This window comes from Carlito syrichta, unplaced genomic scaffold (genome assembly GCF_000164805.1).
Source record: "Carlito syrichta isolate Samal-C Ts95f unplaced genomic scaffold, Tarsius_syrichta-2.0.1 Scaffold305745, whole genome shotgun sequence".
NCBI classification, from domain to species: Eukaryota; Metazoa; Chordata; class Mammalia; order Primates; family Tarsiidae; genus Carlito; species Carlito syrichta.
This window is the reverse complement of record NW_007249841.1, coordinates 428,597-452,301: the sequence shown is the minus strand read 5'-3', so window position 1 is coordinate 452,301 and position 23,705 is coordinate 428,597. Positions and strand designations below refer to the sequence as shown.

General features: G+C 37.5%; 1 protein-coding gene across 2 annotated transcripts in view; it reads right to left on the bottom strand.

The window, feature by feature from the left end:
- The window catches only part of CORIN (corin, serine peptidase), a 245,929-nt gene that overhangs the window by 205,489 nt on the left and 16,735 nt on the right, over nucleotides 1–23,705 (bottom strand). Inside the window, exon 2 of one of the 2 annotated variants that reach the window (XM_008062553.1) lies at nucleotides 19,835–20,035. The exons of the other annotated variant lie outside the window; for it this stretch is intronic. Coding sequence (XP_008060744.1) covers nucleotides 19,835–20,035 — 201 coding nt within the window. The remainder of the gene's footprint in view (nucleotides 1–19,834; nucleotides 20,036–23,705) is intronic. 2 annotated transcript variants of the gene reach the window in all.

Genomic DNA, 23,705 nt, shown 5'->3' with positions numbered 1-23,705 from the left:
ATGGTTTCTTTGGCTTTGCAGAAGCTTGTCAGTTTAATGAGATCCCACTTGTCTATCTTATCTCTTACAGCCTGTGCATTTCGGTTTTTACTCAGGAATTGGATGACAGTTCCAACTTCCATAAGTGTATGTCCTGCATTTTCTAAAGTTCTTATGGTTTGAGGCTTTACATTTAGGTCTCTGATTCATTTAGAGTTAATTTTTGTGTATGGGGATTGATAGGGGTCTTGTTTGAATCTTCTGCATGTGGTCAGCCAGTTTTCCCGGCACCATTTACTGAATAGATTGTCCTCTCCCAAGTAGTGGGTGGTGGAGACTTTGTCAAAAATGAATTGGTTGAGAAATTGAGGTTTTGCTTCTGGAATCTCAATTCTATTCCATTGGTCTATATGCTTGTTCTTGTACCAATACCAAGCTGTTTTGATTATTGTAGCTTTATAGTAAAGTTTAAAGTCCGGTAGTGTGATACCTCCTGCTTTGTTTTTTTTGCAGAGGATTGTTTTTGGTCGTTTGTGTTTCCATATGAATTCCTGTATTGTTTTTTCTAGATCTGAGAAAAATGTTGCTGGTAATTTGATGGGTATTGCATTAAATCTGTAGATTGCCTTAGGTAAGATGGACATCTTCACAATGTTGATTCTTCTTATACATAAGCCTGGGATATTTTTTCCACTTATTTGTATCATCTTTGATTTCTTTGAGCAGTGTTTTGTAGTTTTCATTGTAAAGGTCTTTCATGTCTCTGGTTAGGAAGATGCCAAGGTATTTCATTTTTTTTGTGTGGTTATTGTGAATGGGATTATGCTTTTTATTTGGGCTTCTGTTTGTTTATTATTAGTGTAAAGAAATGTGATTGTCTTTTGCACATTTATTTTGTACCCTGAGGCGATGCCAAAGTCCTTTATCAGTGCAAACAGGTTTTTGACAGATTCTCTTGGATTTTTCAAGGTACACAATCATGTCATCTGCAAAGAGAGATAACTTGACTTCCTCTTTTCTTATTTGGATACCCCTGATCACCTTTTCTTTCCTGATTGCTCTAGCCAGGACTTCCAATACTGTATTGAACAGTAGGGGTGAGAGTGGGTATCCTTGTCTTGTTCCAGTTTTCAGGGGAAACAGTTCCAATTTTTGTCTGTTTAGGGGTATGCTGGCTGTGGGTTTCTCATAGATGACTTTTACTATTTTGAGGTATGTTCCACGTATGCCTAGATGTTCGAGGGTTTTTATCAAGAAGGTGTGCTGTATTTTATCAAAAGCTTTTTCTGCATCTAATGATATAATCATGTGGTTTTTGTTCTGTCATCTATTGATGTATTTAATTACATTTATGGTTTTATGAATGTTGAACAAGACTTGAATCTCAGGGATGAAACCTACTTGGTCATGATGGATGATTTTTGAGATGTGTTGTTGAATTCGGTTTGCTAGGATCTTGTTGAGAATTTTAGCATCTATGTTCATCAAAGATATTGACCTGTAGTTCTCTTTCTTTGTTGGATCTTTACCTGGCTTGGGTATCAATGTGATGTTAGCTTCATAAAATGATTTGGGGAGAGTTCCATCTTTCTCAATCGCCTGGAATACTTTCAGTAGGACTGGTATCAGCTCCTTCTTAAATGTCTTATAGAATTCTGCTGGAAAGCCATCTGGTCCAGGGTTTTTTTTTTTTGTAGGTAGTTTTCTTATTACATAGTCAATTTCCTTGATTGTTATTGGTCTATCTAGGGTCTCGATTTCTTCTTGTTTCAACCTAGGCAGGTTGTGTGATGTCAGAAAGTCCTCCATTTCCTTAAGGTTTTCAAGTTTGTTTCCATACAAGTGTACATAATGATCTTTTGTATTTCTTGAGGGTCAGATGTGACTTCATTTTTTGTGTTTCTGATTGTGTTTATTTGGGCTTTTTCTCTCCTTTTCTTGGTCAGTCTAGCTAGGGGACCATTGATCTTGTTTATCCCTTCAAAGAATCAGCTCTTTGTTTCATTGATTTTTTTTGGTATTATCTTTTTGTCTTCTATGTCCCAGATTTGGGTTTTTATTTTGGTGATCTGGATTCTTCTGCTGAAGTTAGGGTTTTGGTGGTCTTGCTTTTCCAGCTTCCTTAGGTGACTTGTTAGGTTGTTAATTTGTAATCCTTTCATTTTCTTCATGTGTGTTTGTAGAGATATGAATTCCCCTCTTACTACACCTTTCCTGGCATCCCAGAGATTTTGGTAGATGTTTCTTCATTTTCATTTGTTTCCAGGTATCTTTTAATCTCTGTTTTGATTTCATCATTGACCCAGGAGTTGTTTAGCATCATGCAATTTAGTGTCCATGTCTTTGTGGGTTTTGGGGGAAACTTGTTGGTGTTGATGTTCATTTTTATTCCACTCTGGTCCTAGAAGGTGCATGGCAAAATTCGATCTTTATAAATTTGTTTATGCTTCATTTATGGCCAAGTATGTGGTCGATCCTAGAGTACGTTCCATGTGGTGATGAGTAGAATGTATATTCTGTGGTCGTTGGGTGGAGTGTTCTGTAGGTATCAATTAAGTCCATTTGGTCAAGAGTCACATTGAGGTTCTGGATCTCATTGCTGATTTTTTGTCCTGATGATCTGTCTAGGGTTGTGAGTGGGGTATTAAGGTCCCCAGCTATGATAGTGTTAGAGTCAAAATATCTTTTTTGAGTTTACCTAGACACTGCTTTATGAAAGTTGGTGCTTCTGTGTTGGGTGCATATATGTTTAGGATGAATATTTTTTGTTGAAGGAGTGAAACTTTTATCATTATGTACAGAATATACAGGCTTTGTTCTGCTTTCTATATCTTTCTTAATTTTTGATAGCTTAAAGAGTATTTTGTCTGAGATTAAGATCGTGACTCCTCCTTTATTTGTGTTCCATTTGCCTGAAAATTTGTTACCCATCCTCCCTCTTTGAGTCTGTGAGTGTCCTTTCTAGTGAGATGAGTCTCCTGAAAGCAATATATTGTTGTCTGGTGATATTTTATCCATTTTGCCATTCTATGTCTTTTCAGTGGTGCATTCAGTCCATTCACATTCAGGCTAATTATTGAAATGTGAGAGTTGATCCCTATCATAAAGTTCTTACAGAGTTGTTGTTGTTGTTCTTGTTTGTTTTTTGTCTTTCTTTTGGTTTTGGGGTTGGTTCATTTGTGTTTTTAATCTTTTTCCTGTACGCTTGTGAAGAACGTTTTTTTGTTCTTTTTTTCTTTTCTTCTGTGTTTAATACTTTCTTAAGTGTTTCTTGTAGAGGTGGTCTGGTGGCAGCATAAGTTCTTAGGGATTGGCTATCTGGGAAAAATTTTAATTCTCCCGCACTGATGAAGCTTAGCTTGACTGGGTAGGTTATTCTTGGTTGAAATTGTTTATCTTTTAGAACTTTGAAGATAGGACTCCAAGCTCTCCTAGCCTGAAGGGTTTCTGTAGATAAATCTGCTGCTATTCTAATTGGGCTTCCATGGTAAGTAATCCGACCTTTTTCTCTTGCTGCCTTTAGGGTTTTTTCTTTTATACCTACGTTGTTTAGGCAAATTATTATGTGTCTGGGAGTTGGTCTTCTCATTTGTTGTCTTGCAGGGGTTCTCTGAATCTCTTGTGTTTGAATTTTTGCATCACTGATGAGATGAGGGAAGTTTTCTTGAATAATCTCATGGAATGTTTGTTCCAGGGTGGTCTCTGTCTCTCCAGGGTGGTCTCTGCCTCTCTTTCTGCCTCAGAAAGTTCAATTCCTCTTAGGTTCAGTCTCTTGCAGTAATCACTGTTCTCTTGAAGGCTTTGTTCTGTCTTTTTAAGTTTCTTTTCCTATGTTTTTGACAGTTTGGGTTAGTTCCATATTTTGGTCCTCAAACTCTGAGATTCTTTCTTCTGGTTGGCTAATTCTGCATTCCATGCTTATCAGTTAGTTACTTATTTCATTCACAGTATTCTTTACCACTGTTATCTTAGTTATCAACTCCTTCCTAGTTTCCTCTTGTCTCGCCTCAATTCTTTTTAATCTCTTCATTAATGTCTTGATATCTGGGTTTGTAGTTTGAGACCAGTCATTCTGGGGGCTTGCATTCCGAAGTCAGTTTTCTCAGTGTTTGACTTCCCAGAGGTCTGTGAGAGACCCATATTCTTCTTTTGGTTTTTCTTCATTTATGTAGATTTTTCTCTCTCCCCTTTTCCCTCCCTTCTTTAATTCTGCTTTTCAGGGAATGTGGGATTGCTTTTACTTCTTTTTGTTCAATCTCCTGTTCTTCGTTATGAGTGTTCTCTGGCTTTGTTCACTTTTGAGGCTGGACTGTTGATTGAGGCTGTACCTTTTGCAGTTTTGAGATTTAATTGAGAGGGAAGCTATGATTCAGAATCTATCTGCAGATCCCAGTAACCACCAACAGGTGTATGGGCACACTGGAACCCACTTCCCACTGCCTTACAATCTGTCCATGCAGTGGGGTTTAGGTTTGCTCCCTGGAACAAAAGGAGGTAAGAAAAAGGAAAATAATGGAAGAAGGGGGTTCAAGAGGAAGTTGGAGAGAGAGAAGAGTAAGAGGGAAAACAGACATACATACCAACTAACGAATGAAAAGAAACACAAGGCCAGAAAAGAGTAAAAAACAAACAAACAAACAAAGTTCCCTAAAGTGTACTGGTAATCACACAAAGACAGTCTAATAAAATCATGCCTTTTGATGTGATTTTCCCCAACACAAACAGGTAGTCTAACTCAAAAAGCAAACAAAAGTGAGCAAAACAAACAGTCAAAACTATAAAATCAAAATAAGAAATCAGACTAGCTTTGGAGTCTTTCCTGAGTGTCTAAAGCCTTTTCAGCTCTGATCTCTAGCCTCTCCCCTTTGCAGGCAGATAGATTTACTCATAGGTTGGGTTGGTTCCCTTGGCTTGCTGCCTGAGAGGTCTGCCACAGGACTGAGTTGCCTGTGTCTGATTCAGCATAGGGGAGGGCCTTTTGTCTTCTGTTTGGTGAGGTTACCTTAGAAACCAAGGTGGAAGTTGCTCATAGATGGTCAGGACAATGCAAATCTCTGCCTGGAAAATGGCTGCAGTGGGCGGCTCCTCTTTTGCTGATCCTTTCTCTCCACTCATCCTTTCTCTCCACTCGTCCGGTCTGTGGATGACCCACTATGATGGGCTATGGTGGTGTGTGTCCAGCATCAGGCACTGAGAATCAGCAATATAACTGGGCACTGTATTTGGTGTGCCACTGGCGGCTTAGGGTGGAGTTGGGAGCCGGGAATTCCCCAGGCCAGAGCCAGGAATTCCCTGGGCTGGAGCTGAGAACCAAGAGCAACTTTTCAGCACCTGGTAGCAAACAGCAGAGGCCATAGTGCAACAAAGGCTGTTTACTGTGTGGGACTGGCTGTAGCAGTCACTCCCACTCCATGTTGGTGGTGGCTGTGGGGGCACGTGGAACTGCCTTCAGGAGTCATCTTTTGTGGAGATCATCACAGTTCAGCTTGTCCTGTCACCATCTTAAACCTCTCTCCCAAGTTTTTTTAATGTTGTAACTCTTGTATCTATAATGATGTTCTTTTTCACTGCAATATTGTTTTGGTTTGTATTTGTATTGCTTTTGTCTTTTCGACCAACTGACCCTTTACTTTTTGGTCCTTTGTTTATGTTTGCTTTCTATTTTATTAATTTTCTCTTAAATGTATTTTACTTATCCTTCTATTTTCTTCAAGCTTATTCATTTATTCTTTTTCTCACTTCGTAGATCATGACTCAGTCTATCCAATTTTCTATTTTAAGTATAGGTAGGTATAAATTTCCCTTGACGTCTGCTTTTAACACATCCCATAATTTTGATAAGTAGAGATTTTCTTATTGTTCTACTATAAAAACTTTGTTTCCATCTTGATTTTTTTCTTTGACCTTTGAAAAAGGATTATACCTAATTTTTAAACTTAGAGAGAGCATTTGTGTGACCTGTATAACATTTGATGTTATATGAGAGAACTTTTAACTCACCTGTTTGCCATCTGGCTATACAAAATGTGGCATGAAAGGAGCCCCAAGAATTTCTTCATCTTCATCATGAAATGGCAGCCATAGGTTTACCATAGTTACTCTTCAAGTTAGACTAAAGACCATGGGATAAAGAGGAAACTAGGGAACTGTCACAAAAGGGAAATAAATGCACAGTAGCTGAAAAGTTATCGAGTCCACTACAACAGCAAACATTTAGAAACTATAATCTCTCATCTAATAAATATGTATATAAAGTTCTAGCCTTTAATTTCACCTCAGTTCCTTTTCCTCTGTTAAATTCAAAGGTGATTATATTTAGTAATTTTATAAAAGTAAGAAGTAATTTTTAGGCAAGCCCCTTGGGTCCCCTCCCTCTGTGGGGGCTTTTCTGTTCTCTCAATAAATCCTGCTTTCAAAAAAAAAAAAAAGAATAAGTAATTTTTATTTTTGAAAAATTATTGCAGGGTGTGGTGGCTCATGCCTGTATTCCCAGCACTTTGGGAGGTGGAGGCTAAAGGATTGCCTGAGTCCAGGGGTTTGAGACCAGCCTGGGCAACTTGGCAAGACCTCATCTCTATAATAAATCAAAAAATTAGCTGGGCATGCTGGTGCATGCCTGCAATTTCAGCTACTTGGAAGGCTGAGGTGGAAGGATCACCTGAGCCCAGCTGGTCAAGGCTGCAGTGGCCATGAGTGTGCCACTGCACTCCAGTCTGGGTGACAAAGTGAGACTCTGGCTCAAAAAAAAAATTATCTTTATCAGGTGTCTATCTTTTCTTAGTATATACTTGGAGAGATATGTGGAAGCATGTTTAGCTTGTATTGTTAAAGATGGTTTCTTTCTGGGTAGTAGAATTTCAAATAACTTTTTCCTTCTTGCTTTCTACTTTGACTTTACTGTGTTACTTAAGTTAAGTAATAGGCATGTATAATAGTTCTACAAATAATCAAATTATTATTATTATTATTATTATTATTATTATTTTGAGTTGGAGTCTCACTGTCACCCAGACTGGAGTGCAGTGGACGCTCCCAGCCACTGCAGCCTCGACCTGCTGGGCTCCAGTGATCCTTCCGCCTCAGCCTTCAGAGTTGCTGGAACTACAGGCGCGCGCACACCCGGCTAATTTTTTGATTTATGGTAGAGATGAGGTCTCGCCTGCCCAGGCGGGTCTTGAACCCGCGGGCTCAGGCAATCTACTCACTTCAGCCTCCCAAAGGTGTGGGATTACAGGCTGAGCCACTGAGCCCGGCTAAATTATTATTTTTTTTGAAAGCAGGATTTATTGAGAGGACAGAAAAACTCCCACAGTGGGAGGGGACCCAAGGGGGTTGCCATCATATTGTTATTTTTAAAATAAAATAAAAAATTCACCAGCTGCCTTTTCAGAAGTCTGAGTTTTGCGAGAGCAGGTTGGGGGCTTTTTTTGAGTTGGGATCTCACTCTGTTGCCCAGACTGGAGTGCAGTGGCACAATCAAGGCTCACTGCAGCTTCGACCTCCTGGATTCAGGCGATACTTCTTCCTTAGCCTCCCAAGTAGCTGGAAGTACAGGCCTCCAAATCCAGACTTGAGACAGACAGCCCTTAAAATATCACTTCTCTATCCCTCACATCATTCATTCTTCTGCAGCACTGTGCTCTAGCACTGAACATTAGACTAACACCATTTCCCTTCAAATATCCCTGGTGGCCAAACAGATGGGATTCCATCCTAAGGAACTAACCACTGAGTTGTGCTGCTACATAGATGACAGATTCCCCTACTCCTTCATGTCTTTTTCAATGTCTGTTCATGCTGTTCTATTTTGCTGTTCATGACAAAATGGAGCATGGACTCTGGAGTTGGTTACTTGGATTCAAACACTGGCTCTACCACCTGCCAGATGAGCAACCTTGAGCAAATTATTTAACGTGTGTGTGTGTTTTCTCTTCAATAAAATGAGACTAATTATAACACCTACTTCATTGAGTTATTGTGAGGATTAACAATCATCACATGTAAACCACTTAGAACTGTGCATGGCTGCAATCAATGGGACCTCTCCAGGGAGGTCCACCTGGAAAGAGATTGTTACCCCTGTGGAATCATTTCTACTGGGTGGCTGGAGTGTTTGATAGGTCTCCCAGCATTCCCTGCTTCACTACTTATCAAGATTGACTGTGACAGGGACATTTGGCCAGTGCCCAAACTCCAGAACCAGTAAACACTTTAGATTTAAGGTCCCCATTTCTTTTCTGCAGCAACCTCCCATATTGTTCATTTTTAAAATGTTTTATTAATTTTAAATAACATTATATGATAACATAGTGTGTTTTAACAGCCATCAGAACATTATAAATCAGTCTCCTGAGAAGCACAAGTTAAAGACCATTGGCCAGTGGACATTTATAAACATATAATCAAAACAAAACAAACTTTCTGAGCTTGATTACTTAATAAACAATGAAGAATCAGAAGGCAAGTCCAAGGAAGAAATAATCAAATTTTACATCTTCCATTTCCTGAGGTGATAGAATTCCCATTAATGCCTATAACAGCAAGGTTGGTCTTCCCATATTCCATAAACAAAATTGAAAACTTAAGGTTCTGTTCAATTGACCCAAGACAATTATTAAATTTAAAAATGGGGCAAGTGTGGTAGCTCACACCTGTAATCCCAGCACTTTGGGAGGTTGAGGCGGGAGGATTGCTTGAGCCGGGAGTTTGAGACCAGCCTGGGCAACATAGAGAGACCCCCCCATCTCTACCAAAAAAAAATTTAAAAAGTAACCAGGCATGGTGATGTGTACCTGTAGTCCCAGCTACTTGGGAGGCTGAAGGGGAAGGATTGTCTGAGCCCAGGAAGTTGAGACTGTGGTGAACTGTTATTGTGCCGCTGCACTCCAGCCTGGCTAATAGAGCATGTCCCTGACTCAAAAACAAAACAAAACACAACAAAAAATTTACAATGAAGTCATTTAATCTGATTAAAAATGGAAGCTCCAGGATGACCTTTGAGTTAATCTTTATTTTTGTAATTATAAATAAAACTTCATGATTTAAAAAAATTAATGTATTTATTATAGTATTAAATGATATGAACTAGAAATATTATCTTTTAAAACATACAAAGAATTGAAATGGATAAAATTTTCTTTTGAACCTCTCTTATAGAACTTCTTACTTTAATATGTTCGTGTTTCAAGACAGTTACTGGATGACTGGCAACTTGGTGACAGGACATCTGTCCTACCCACCTTTATAGTCCATATTACCCAATCCCAGAGTGTGACCCTTAATCAATAGCTGCTATGAATAAGTGGTCCTTCACAGAAAATGAATGTGGATTCTCCAAAATTGAGATATCTCATGAAATCTGAGAAAGTACATAGGCATCAGAATGGGTTTACACAACTTAATATAATTATAAACCAGTACTATACTGTAAGTCTTGTAAATCCAAACACCACATGTAAGTATTAGATTAATGATGCAGAGCGGGAAAAGAGAAGAATAAAATGTGTTAAAACTAAAACACAAAGAATGACTTCCATCAAGTGTGAACAGATGTAAAGTTTTGGGTTTGGAAAACTCATTACCATACTCACTGCAACTACAAGTCGGTGAAAAGTCTTATTCTCCAAGGCACAAGTAACAGCAAACAGATTCTCCCTGACGGTTTCTTTGTGCTCAACACAGAATTATACAAAGACCAAAAACCTGAGACAGGCAAAATAATATATACAGTGCCGATTTTCTTTCAGAACCAGAGAGTAATGTAAATTACACAGTTCCGGATTTGGGGGTTTTGCCTTTACTTTTAGCCAAGTCTGTGGCTTTTAAAAGATCATTTTGGTCCTTGAGTTTGACCAGGATTGTTTTTGCAATGTTGTTATCAACATGCTACTGTTTGTTTGTGTTTTTTTCTCTATGTGAATAAATGTTATCGAGCTGTTCTTCCTGAGAGGAAATTGTGATAATAAACCTGAATAGAAAGGTTTTGAGGCACGAGCCCTTTTGCCATGACTGTCTAATTCTGACTGTCGTTTGTTGTGTTTATTTGTGTGTTATAGGCACATTACCTTTAGGGACATACATCACCTGAGGGCTACTGTGGACTCATTTAGTAGGAGAGTCAGGAAGTCTTTCCCAGATCTCTAAGAAAAGAAAGGAGACTAGGATTGTAGCTAAAGGAGAGTGAAATAATTACCGTTCCATTACTATGTTCAGAAGCTGAGTTTTGCAATGAATGCATTTGCTGTCTCTGGTAGGAGCCCAATACAGCTTTGAAAAAGAATCATCGAAAGATGTAAAGAGGAAGAAAGAAAAGAGAAAAGAGAGAGTCCATTCCTACACTAGAGTTTCCTCTCTCTCTCTCTCTCTCTCTCTCTCTCCCTCGCTCGCTCTCTTTCTCTTCTACCCCCCCAAGAAGTGTGCTGGTCTTTACCAGAATGCTAACAACCAGGCATACCCCAATTATGTCACTGCTTCCCTACTCTAGCTTAGATGTGGCTATTAACCAGAAGTCCGTGTCTGAATCTCATCATTGTTCTTTAAGCCTAAAGAATGTGACTTAATATATAGAGAGAGCAACCAACTGCACTTGAACATTGGGGTCTAACACTGGTTTCAGGGGTCATGACTACAATAGCTTTGGAGTATCACTAAGGCCTAAGAGGCAGCTTAGGCAGAACTCAGACCCTCCTAGTTACCAACAAAAATAATTTTTCCTATAGAGCAGGTGCTCTTAATCAGAATCCAAAGACCCCAATGGTCCATACATAGAATTTAGGCTGTCTAGATATTAGTTATAGTTGCTTATCAACATATAAGATGGAACAAAAAACTCGAAATTATCTTTTGGAGGGTGGGTCCCTTTTAGCACAGGTTTCCCCTGAAAGTCGAGTGTTCTAGGAACCCATCCGTGTCTGCGCTTGCATTGTTGTAAGAGGCTGTATTCAGCTTCAGTGATTTTTTTCCCTTTCTTTTCTTTTTTTTTTTTTTTTTTTTTTTTGAGATTCTTTCAGTGTGCTTGCTCATTTCATGATGGGTAATTTACAAATGCACCTGTCCACACCATGAATGAGTGTTCAGCAGTTTTTGACCAAAAACAGCATGATCCTATTCACCTAATCCCACCCAAGCAACTTTTTCTTGTCTTCCTGGAGACAAAAGTCGTCAAAGGGAAAGGTTTTGTAGACACGGAAGAGGTGAAACAAAAAAAAGCAGAAGCACTAAAAGGCATCAAAATTGATGAGCTCAAAAATTGTTTTGAGCAGTGGAAAAAGCATCTTGATAAGTGTATTGCATCAAATGGAGAGTACTTTAAAGTTGTCTGAAATTTAAACATATAAGAATAAACACACAATTTTTTTTTTGAGTTGGAGTCTCCGTTGCCCAGGCTGGAGTGCAGTGGTACCCTTATGGCCACCCCAGTGTCAACCTGCTGGACTCAGAAGATCCTTCTGCCTCAGGTTTCCAAGTAGCTGGAACTATAGGCATATGCTACCATGCCCAACTACTTTTTTGATTTATTGTAGAGATGAGGTATCACCAAGTTGTTCAGGTTGGTCTTGAACCCCTGGGTTCAGGCAATCCTCTTGCCTCAGCCTCCCAAAGCCTGCAATTACAGGCTTGAGAATATATAATTTTTTATAAATAAATTCTGGTTTCTTGGAGTCCCCCCCCCTTGTAGAGTTGTTACAGACATTTCAAAATATTATTTATGCTCATCTTGTTATAAAATTATAGTTATTGATCTACTATTAGATATCATTTTTGAATGTGCTAAAAAATAAACATGTATGATACTAGATTATAAATTTACATTTATAATATTTTGGTAACTCCATTTTATTACAATTTCCTTTCTTTTAATTCTGAGTAATTTATTTTAACCACCAAAACATTATCCTGAGAAAACATCTATCAGCTTCACCATATTGCCAAAGGCATCCTTGGTACAAAAGTGTGAAGCAGCTCTGCTCTACAGCATTGCCGCTTTTTCTGGGAATGTGACACAGACAGCTGGAATTCAGGTACCCTAAAGCAGTATTTCTTAAGCTGAAGAACTGGACAGGCTTTTTTTTTTTTTTTTAACAGAAAAAAGCTTTGAAAGCACACATAAAATTACATCTAAATCTCTTTATGTCTACAAGTCCAATGCGAGCAGAAAATTAAAATTAATTTCTATAAACTAAATAAGAACAAAGCTAATATAATTTAAATTAGTTAGAGTAATGGATTCATACTTACATGGTTCTGCTGAAATACCCTGAATGTGGTGCTGATTGCTGTGGCACAAGTTTTGTGTTTGGGAAGCTCGTAGTACCCCGTATCCAAGCTGAGCGACTCTACTGCCATATTTCTCTATTTGAACTGCTACAAAGATGTGCTTTGTATAGCATGCCAGTATGTACTTTGTTCTCTAATCAAGTCTGCTTCTGTTCCCTTTTTGATAGCCAGCAAATGTCTAAGTAGTATAGCTTAGCAGCAACATAGTCATAAATAAAAACTCATACGAGCACCAAAATTCCAGAGCAGTACTTCTTTTTTTTTTTTTATAGTGATATCCATTTATTTTACTTTTTCATTTTAAAGATTTGGGGTATAATTCAGGAGTAGGTAGCAGGCATTGTGCAGGTGAAGTTTGGACCTCCCTTTGGTCCCCAGTTTGCCTGGTTTGGGATCAGATACCCTTATGGATGTTATGTGCCCTGCCCCCCTCCCCTGGCAGTACTTCTAATGCTTGTACAGGTGATCCAGAGTGGGCTTGCAGTGATTATTTTAATTATAATTGAAATGAAAGCATACAATTAAGAGATTCTTACAGATAATTCTTGTATCCCCAAGAATACATCCTGAGGTCCTCCAAACCTGAGATGGATAAATACCATGCAAAAATTCAACAGAGGACTTCTAAGGTTATAATTCTCAGGCACATCTGAGCACTCACCCATCCACATTTACACATAGAAGCACAATTCCCACTATAAATTGCACAATAATATATAGTCAGCAATCTTCAGAGGTGGGTAAATCACTCTGAGAGCAGCAGAACTGACTTTTAAACAATGTAATGAAGACAGCCAAGGTTTACTTCTTGACAGGATTAGAAGATGTCAGTGGAAACGTGGAACCAACCGTGCTGTCCATCGAAAGTGGAATGGATTTTAAAAAATGTGGTACATATACACAGTGGAAAATTACAGCCATAAAGAAGGACAAAATTATGGATTCACAGCAAATTGGATGGATTTAGAGTCTATAATACTCAGTGAACTATCACAGAAACAAAGAACTGAGTACCACATGTTCTCACTCATAAGCAGACCCTGAACATTTATCATAATACTATGAGAAAAGGATGGGTAATAGTGAGAAACTGTGAGGGTAGGGAGCACACAATCAATAAGGGTACCTGATCTCAAAGCAGGCAAAGTGGAGACCAAAGGGATGCCCCAACTTTACCTGTACAAAGACTACTTGTATACCTAATTCTGAATTGTACCCCACATTTTTAAAATAAAATTTAAAAAAAGAAGAAAATGTCAGTGGTAGAGAATTCGAGACTTGACCTGATTTCAGAAGTCTAATTAGACTCCCTTTCTCAAATGTTATTCCTCGGATAGTGGCCTGGTGAGCAGTGATCCAGGTAAAACTCCAAGACCTGCTCTGATGTGCTTAGCTGCATATTCTTGTAGGGCTCACTTTAAAGCTAATGGAAATGCCACGTGTGAAAACATAAAACTAGGAAGAAAGAATAACTTTAGAATTTTTAGATGACACATAAGCTTTCTCCATCAGCAACTGTTGGGAATGAGCTTAGGGCATTTGGGCACATGTCTAATTGTCAGTGTCAATGAATCACCACTTTTTAGACACCATCATGGTCATGACCCAAGTCATTTCATCTTCAGAAAAAAGACTTCATGTGGTTCGTTGAGGAAAAAGAAAAGCTACATATAAAATGAGGGCTTATTCTTAGAGGAATGGTCAATATCGATGGTATAATGACAACATGGGATACTATTTAGTCATTATTACAATGGATTAGAATTAGGCCATTGCCTTGGAGATCTTAACATGCAGTATTCTTGAATGAGAAAAGATATTATGCAGAGAAATATATATAATAAATATGATTCTATTTTTTAAAAACAATGACAAAAAGCTCTCTTATATGTATATTCTTCTGTGTATGTGTATATATATTTTTTTATAAGATTTTATGATGATGGAAAAAATTACAATCATACACATTAGGTTGTTAACATGGGTTAGCCAAAGGCAGATATAAGGTAATATGATGTAGAAAAAGAAGAAGGAATGAAGGGAGTTATGCAAAAATGGGAAATAAAAACTTCAACTAAAAATAATGTATATAATATTAAAGCTTTATGAAACAGAGAAAAATTAAAACCTCCATATTGAAGAGAATGAAAAAGAAGAAATAAAGTAAATAACGAAGATAAAAATGAATGAGGAGTAAGAAGTACTCCCGGAATGGCAAAGTAATATCCTTTTGTTCCTCCATAACAGCAGTGAGAACATTGGAAAAATTTTCAAAATTTACATTTTTGCTAGAGCGAATTCTAAGAAGATGGCACCAGCAATCTGTCTCCCGGCCTAGACAACGATTGCATTGGCAGAATCTGTCCTATGTAACTATTATGAAATTCTGGGTTCTATTGAAGGCTTGGAACTTCCAGGGGTGGACGGAGCAGTTAAAAGACCAGATTTTTGTACGCCACTGAAGTTAAACTGGTATAAATTCAAGTTAGAGTGCTATAACTTTAGGATGTTAAATGTGATCCCCATGGTAACCACAATGAAAATAACTATAGAATATATACCAAAAGAAACTCAATTACATTTAAACTCACAGAATCTAAATGTTTCACTACAGAAAAAAGAAAAAAAAACTAAACACAAAAGAAAGCACTAATACGGGGACAAAAAAGCTATAAGGTAGATAGAAAACAAATAGTAAAATGATAGAAGCCACTCTTTATCAGTAATTACTTTAAATGTAAATGGATTAAACTTTCCAATCAAAAGACAGATTGTCATAATTAATTTTAATAATCCAACTATATGCTGTGTATTAGAGAGTCACTTTCAATCCAAAGACACAGACAGATTGAAAGTGAAAGGATAGTTGAAGATATTCCATGCACATAGTAATCAAAAGAGAGTAGAACGGCTCTCTTAGAATGGTTTGACTTAAGAGTTTTCAACTTTTCAATGGTACAAAATTAATACAAAATCATACAGAAATTGTACTTCAAGTACCCATACAACTACTCTGTTTTTTACTTTTAGTATTCAGTAAATTGTATGAGATATTCAACACTTTACTATAAAATAGACCTTATGTTAGATGAGTTTGCCCAACTACAGGCTAATGTAAGGTAGGTAACAGGTTAAACTTAATGTTCTACGTGTAAGATGTATTAAATGCATTTTTTATTTATAATATTTTCAATTTATTAAGGGTTTACTAGGATGTAACCCCATTGTAAGTTGAGGAACATCTGTATCAGACAAAATAGACTTTAAATCAAAAAGGTTAGAAGAGGTAAAGAAAAACGTATATGAATAAATGGTTCAATACAGCAAGAGAATACAATAATTATAAAAATTTACACACTGAATGACAGACCATCAAAATAGGTGAATCAAAAACTGACAGAATTGAAGGGAAAAATAGGCAATTGTATAATAATAGTTGGAGACTTTAATACTCCATTCCCAATAATAACTAGACAGATAAGTCAGGAATACAATTCCACTCCTGGGTATAAACCCAAGAGAATTGGAAACATGTTCACACGAGAACTATTACATGAACACTCATGGCAGCATTATTTATAATAGCTTAAAAAAGTGGACGCAAGTATCTATCAATAGATAACTGTATTTAAAAAGTTATATATTAATACAATATTATTAATTATATATAATATTGTATATTATTCAGAACTAAAAAAGAATAAAGTGCTGGCGAATTCTATAATATGGATGCATCCTCAAAACATCAAGCAAAGTGAAAGAAACCATCATGCAAAGTGAAAGTACTACACATTGTATGATGCCCCTCATATGAAAAGTTCAGAATAGGCAAATCCAGAGATAGAAAATAGACTCGTTTTGGACAAGAGCTAAGGAAAATGGGAAATAAGGAAAAAGGAATATGATATTTCATTTTGCAGTGATGAAAATATTCTAAAACAAGGTAGTGATAATGGTTGCACAACTCTGTGAATGTGTTTAAAACTGCTTACTTGTATACATTAAAAAGATGAATTTTATGGCATATGAATTATATCTCAAAATGCAGTTTTTTAAAAAAAGTGAATGAAAGGAATAATGCATTTTCATCTGAAATGGAAGATTTAGGATCTGGTTATCAAAGACTCAATGAGAGAACAGAATGCTTTAATATTCCAGCACATCAATCCACTCTCTTGTCACTATAATCCCTGATCAGAATTGCTGAGTTATTTTATTGTTACCCTCATTACCTTTAACCCAAAAGGTCTTAGTTGACTAAAGAATTTTTCCCTTTCTTTGAAGTTCAACATACGTTTAAATATTTGTAAAACATATAAGGAGAAAAGGGTGAAAATTAAAATCCAGATATAGAATGCGACCTAGAAAAATCCATTGCTGGAACATGACATGAAAGTTAACTGTGGACTTTTTCCTTTTCCACATTACAATGGGTTTTCAAAATGCAACTGATGAAACCCAAGAAGTAACAGATGTCACATAAAGCCTATTTCACATTCACAAAACCTAACTATGCTGCACAATGTAATATGGGGGGATTCTGGTTAAACTTCACAAAATGCAGTATTCTATGTCTTGGCATGACATTAAGGGCCCCCAAGAGGAAATGTCTTGTGGAAAGACTATTTCTTGGTACCTTTTACCAGAAGGCCACCCTCTGGCTTCCTACTCAGGATCTTTGGGCAGAATAGAATGTCTAACCATTGGTATTTTAAGACTGAAGAGGACTTAAATAGTTTTCACATATGCCAGGAATTTAAAATGACATCTTAATTCAAGAATCATAATAAAAGGGGAGGATAAAAGTAAATTCTTTGCTAGCAGTTAATACAGATACAAGACATTAAATGATAGTTAAAGTAAAAATTGGTTAAATAAGTATCAAAGAAGTATAATCAGACATCACCATCAAATGTGATAAATTATATATTCAAATTTGAAATGACTTTAGTTCATTTATTTACTCATCCGACTAATATTTTATTGCACACTGGATACACCACAATAAAAAAACAAAAGTCCTCTCTTTCTACTCTCCTGGAGCTTAAAATGTGTTCAGTAATACTCCTGCTACTGCCAATAAACAATAATATTAATTGAGGAGGCATAAAATCTTTGAAAGAACACTGATCTTGGAATCCCAAGATCTGAATCCCAATTTCACATCCACCAATTACTAAGCAAGTGTATTAGCTTTGTCAACTCAATTTCTCTCTCTTCTAGATATGTCAGCTTAATTATACTAAGCCTCAAATTTATACCTTGAGAAAAAAGGTGTATGATATTCCCTGTCCTGTGTATCTCGTCAGTTAAAGGAGGGATCACAGAGAAAATATTCAAATATGCCTTGAAACCTGCCAAAATTCTATAACCTCAGGCTGACACTATTACTGAAATGTGTGAAAAATAATAAACTCCTTGCAGTAAGTAATTATAGTTAACATAGACAGTATACTGCGAGTCTATGTGGTCAGACAGTAAGTCAATGCTAACTGTCAAGTACATTAACAACACAGAATGACACATATTCAAAGGTTTTGACCTTTCTCCATTAAACCATTCTAATTTCACCTGAATTCCCTCTACCTGCCAAGTGAGGCTCATATTCTCAAGCAGCATTCCAGCATAGGAAGAGAAAATGAGTCAAACAGATTGCTATCAAACTTCCATTCTGAGCAGCATCTGCCATACGTTTATTTCCTCTTAAGGGTCCATGTTTGTCCTATTTGAATCTTAACAAGTAATGGAACTTTCAAAATATAGACAAATGAACTTCGAAGAAGAAAATAACAATTGCTGTAATTGCAACCACATTAACTGGACTGAGTTTTTGTTTAAATTGCTTCTGTACTTTTGATGAAAAACACTGTCCTTAAGAATAATGAACTGCTTAAAGCATGACCAAAATATAAAACCACAAAATTAAACTCATGAGAAAAATTAATTTAACTTGGCATAATCCTGGTTTGCAATATGACTATCAGATAATGAACACAAATTCATATGAATCACTGGCGAACACCAAGCACAAGAAACAGTTAATACCTATAGGTACTCTGAGAAATAACGGAATCCAAACAGTCTGTCTCTTTTGGGCTGGAGAAATTGAATAACCCTGCTTTGCCTCAAACACTGGCAAACATACATTGTGATCGTCAAATTCAACTTAATCCTTCCCTTCCTGGCTCAAAATAAAAATAAATACTCTGTCTCAGACTTAAGATGTGATATCCCTTTGTGGGTTTCCATGAAAGAGTGAGAAACACAGAAGAAATTGATCATGGGTGGATGGGCTTTGTATAATTTTTCTATCCCATAACCTTATTTTAGGAAGTAGAAAATAAGAGGCAAGACAATTTCAGAGAAAGTTCTCACAGTGACTATGACCGGATTATTTTTTATCAGTGCTGGTTGGATCAGAGCTGAAGCTGCTCTGTGTTTTCCACATAAATCCTGCCAAGTGTTTTGGAAGTTGGGTGACATTACTTTACCAAGGGATAGAATCACATTCCAGAGCATGTCACCTGTCACATTTCACCATCTCGGCATGCCCCATGTCAACAATTTCTGTCTTTTCTCTCTCTCTCTCCCAGTCCTTTTTCTGGAATAAGTAACTAACAGATCTCTTCCTTGACCCTCACACAATTTCTGTCTTTTCTCTCTCTCGCCCAGTCCTTTTTCTGGAATAAGTAACTAACAGATCTCTTCCTTGACCCTCACACAGAAGAGTTTTGCACATACTGTTTTTCTCATGGTGTGATTAGTTGTCATTCACCAACATGTAAAATAAATTTCACAGTCAACAAAAGAAGGAAGCAGGTTGGGCTCCGTGGCTCTGCCTGTAATCCCAGCACTTTGGGAGGCCGAGGCGAGTGGATTGCCTGAGCACGCAGGTTCAAGACCAGCCCAGGCAACTTGGTGAGACCTCGTCTCTACAATAAATAAAAAATTAGCCAGGTGTGGTGGCATGAACCTGTAGTTCTGGCTACTTGGAAGGCTGAGGTAGAAGGATCGCTGGAGCCCAGCAAGTCGACGCTGGGGTGGCCATGAGCGTGCCACTACACTTCAGTCTAGTTGAAGGAGTGAGACTCAACTCAAAAAAAAAAAAGAAGGAAGCAAGATTTAAAAAAAAAGGACACATGAACACCTCAAACGCAAATGGAGGACTAGCTCCCATTAAATCACTTGGCCTCCTATTCCTGAATTGGTCCTCCAGCAAGGGACCAGTGACAAAACACAGCAAACTTAACTTACGTATTAGCCATTTGAAAATAAGAACCACTACAAAATCAGCACCACTATCCTGGGAAAAGCAGCACAAATTATTACACATAAGAAATGTGGAATAGCCTTTGATGCATTTTCATGTCTGCTCAGTCCCTATCTGAACAGCTGCGCTGATAGCATTATATGTTTCAGAACAGGGCACTTGGGGAGGCTCAACAGATACCCGAATGGAGGTTGCCTGTGTGACCGAGAAGTGATTGTGAGTTAAGACCATTGGTTGCCACACTTAAAAACCCACCTGTGCATTCCACAGACATGGAAAGTCATTTGCAATCAGTACTTTCAGACTTACTTGTACTCCGGTGACTTTGGTCCCCTGGGGGAGAAATATCTGTTGTCCAGGCCTGAATGTGCTGATTGGGATGGGCAGTAGACACCACAGTGCTCTCGTTATTAATTGTGTTCGTAAGAATAACATCAGATCCCTGGACTTCACCATCAGTAACCAAAGGCTCACTCCCATTTGACTTAAAATAGGCCTTTGTTAATGTTCCTGAAAGGAAAAAAAAAAGATACTTTAAAACATTACCAGAAGTATTTATTTAAATATAAATAATATTATAATACTATATACACTATATAATACTATGTGGGGACCCAAAAAACCTGGAATTATCCAGGTTATTATGGAATTAAGGGCAGACTCCTTGTAATACAGGATTGCTCCATTGGGTCAGTATTCTAGGAAGCTACTGGCATCTGTGGACCAGCTAATGTTCTGAGAGGTTGCATTCAGCTTTGGTGAAATTTTTTTGGAGATTCTTTCAATGCATGTGTCCATTTCATGATGGACAATTTACAAGCACACCTGCCCACACTGTGCTGAGTATTCAGCAGAGTCTTTTGTTCGTTTGTTTGTTTTGCCAAAAACAGCATAACCCCTGTGTCCCACCCTCCCTATTCACCCAATTCCCCAGTGGCTTTTTTTGTTTCCCCAGATGAGAAAAGTCCTCAAAGGGAAACGTTTGGCTGATGTGGAAGAGTGGAAACAAAAACTGGCAGAAACACAAAATGGCATCAAAATTGACGAGTTCAAAAACTGTTTTGAGCAGTGGAAAAAGAGTCTCAAAAGGTGTATTACATCCAACAGAGAGGACTTTGAAGATGATTGAGTTTAAACATGTAAGAATAAATACACATTTTTTAATAAATAAATTCTAGGCTTTTGGAGGTCTCCCCTCATAAAACTATGTGTACACACACACACACACACACACACACTCACATATTATATAATATATATATAATATGTGAGTGTGTGTGTGTACACATATTATATAATATATATATATAATATGTGAGTGTGTGTGTGTGTGTGTGTGTGTGTGTGTGTGTGTGTGTGTGTGCTAAAACTCTAAAGCTACTTTCCCATCTGTCATTCTATCCAGGCAAACACAACGACAAAGATAATGGCTACCACCACAACCTCCTTCGTGGGGATAACCAAGAGAGTTTCTTTCCTACCACAAATCACACAGCCCTGTGGTGAAACATGGCTTTCTCAGAGCTTAAGGTTTAGAAACTGAGTCTCTCATCCTGGTTTCTTTGTGCAATTCCACCTACCTGGGTCTCACCACAAATAAATGTGGTGAATGCTTCCTGCATTCTCTTTTCTCCATAGGTAGAGTCACACTGACTCTACCTATCTCTATATTACCTTCAAGGAACACAATGGTGCCTGCTTGACATCAGCCTTATAGTTCCCCATATTTTGCACTAATTTTCAGTAAATTATGCATAACATATAAATAAAAATAATAGGACCTACTGGACATGGCGGCTCACACCTGTAATCCCAGCACTTTGAGAGGATGAAGTAGGAAAATTGTTTGAGCCCAGAAGCTTGAGACCAGCCTGCGCAACATAAAGAGACCACTTCTCTACAAAAATATCAAAATTAAGCCAGGTGTGGTGGCAGACACTTGTAGTCCCAACTACTCGGGAGGCTGAGTAGGGAGGATCACCTGAGCCCAGGAAGTCAAGGCTGTGGTGAGTCATGATCATGCCTGCATGACAGAATGAGATTCCAACTCAGAAAAAATTTTAAAATCTTAAAAATAGGGTTTATATACATATTTACCAAGACATATATCATAGAAACCAAAAAAGTTAAACTCTAATTAAACCACAAACTAAAAGAAGAAATTAAATTATCTTCATCTTTGACCAGAAACTATAAAATATAATTATATGAAATAAGAGGTACTCATTAAACTAAACTTATCAACTGGATACTTTCTCAAGGTATCCATTCATTGGCAAAATAAAGAGCTAACCCTGATTACTGGAAAGCACCTAGCTTTGTCTGCAGGCAGAAACTTTGGAAAACTTTGAAGAAATTATGTATTTTTAACTCAGTCAAAATAGACAGCAGACTGTGTTTCCAGAATACAGTACTGTATTTGAGTATGTCACAAAAATAAATGAATGTGATATTGATCCATCTCTTGAAGTACCCAAGGGAGATTTTCTTTCCTAAAAACATTTATAGTGAATGCTCTAATTGGCTCTCACTTTTCTAAATAGTCTCATGGACCATTAAAAATAAAAGAAATATAAATAAAATGTTTAATATCAGTCTATGGAAAAAATTTCTCTACATGTGCTTGACACTTGGAAAACAAACTACAAATCAAAATAGAAAAGCAGCTGTTTCTAGCTAAGGTCAATAGTTTCCTCTGCCAAAAGATTCTAAATAAAACACAGGAGCATAAAAGCTAGATCGTGACCACGTGATGCAGGTAACACACTCTCCAAGCTCTGTATGATGTGTAAATATCAAATGCCATGGGTGAAATGAAGGACTCTATTTAACTGTTTTTAATTTTTTTTTTTTTTTTTTTTTTTGAGTTGGAGTCTCACTCGGTTGCCCAGACCGGAGTGCAGTGGCCGCTCCCGGCCACCGCAGCCTCGCCTGCTGGGCTCCGGGGATCCTTCCGCCTCAGCCTTTCGCATAGACAGAATTACAGGCATGCACTACCACGCCCGGCTGATTTTTTGATTTATTGTAGAGATGAGATCTTGCTGCCCAGGCGGGTCTCGAACTCACGGGCTCAGGCAATCCACTCACCTCAGCCTCCCAAAGGCGCAGGATTACAGGCTGAGTCACCGAGCCCGGCTTTGTTTTTAATTTTTAAAATGACTTAGAATTCAACCTAGATCAAAGTAAGCATAGGTGATAGGCTTGATATGTAAAATGGATTTCATTCATACAGAAACATTTTCTAATCAGTTACATATAATTCTTTTGCCCACTTGGTCTCTTCTCTGCTTATTCTGGCATAAAGAGATTTTTCACATCAGGTGATATTTACACTAATGTGGCTGTAATGAACATATAAGGCTCATTAAGTCAGTTGACTTATCTTGCTGAACCTGAGTTAGCACCTAGCTCTACCAACAGATTTTTGGCATATACCAATTCCTCACAGTCATATCCTGGAGTAATGCTCTTAAAATGAGTTCCTTATCGTATAAAATATTCCAGTAAATTCTTTCAACATTTTTTTTGTAGTGATTAGCCTTATTAACAATCTTTCCTTTATCATTTTAACTTAATCACAGCGATTAAAGTGTTTATAACATCTGTTTACCCTAAGATGTCCTTTGAAACATTGACTTTTTTTAGAAAACACTGACTTAGATAACAACCTTCTTTTAAAAGGGCAGATTTGTTGCTCTTAAACCATGAGTCAAAGTGATTCAGCAGAATAGAGAAAGGTAATATATGAGAATTGCTGTACTTAATGTTTTAAAAGTATATTTTGAGGGAGGGAGAGGGGAGAGAGAGGGAGAGAGAAGACCTAAGTGGCGTGTCTTGAAAAGCCTGAACTCACTGGACAATTTGTTTTCAAGCATTTCTGGAAACTGACCAAGTCCCAACACAGTTGGTTGTCTACTATGCATTTTTTTAAAGCACAAGCATTAGAACTCAGTAAGACTAAACACTCTCAATCTGTACCATGATGAGCTATAAAAATGCTGAGAGCTATTAGCCCAAAGTAGTGTATTTATCCTTCTAATGTTGCCTCATCCCTTCCTACATTCCTATTTTTATAGTGGTGTAGCTAAAAAACAGGTTCTACCGCCCAACCACTTGGGTTTAAATCCCATCTCTACCACTCTCTAACCCTGAAACTTTGGGCAGACTCCCAACTGCCGTT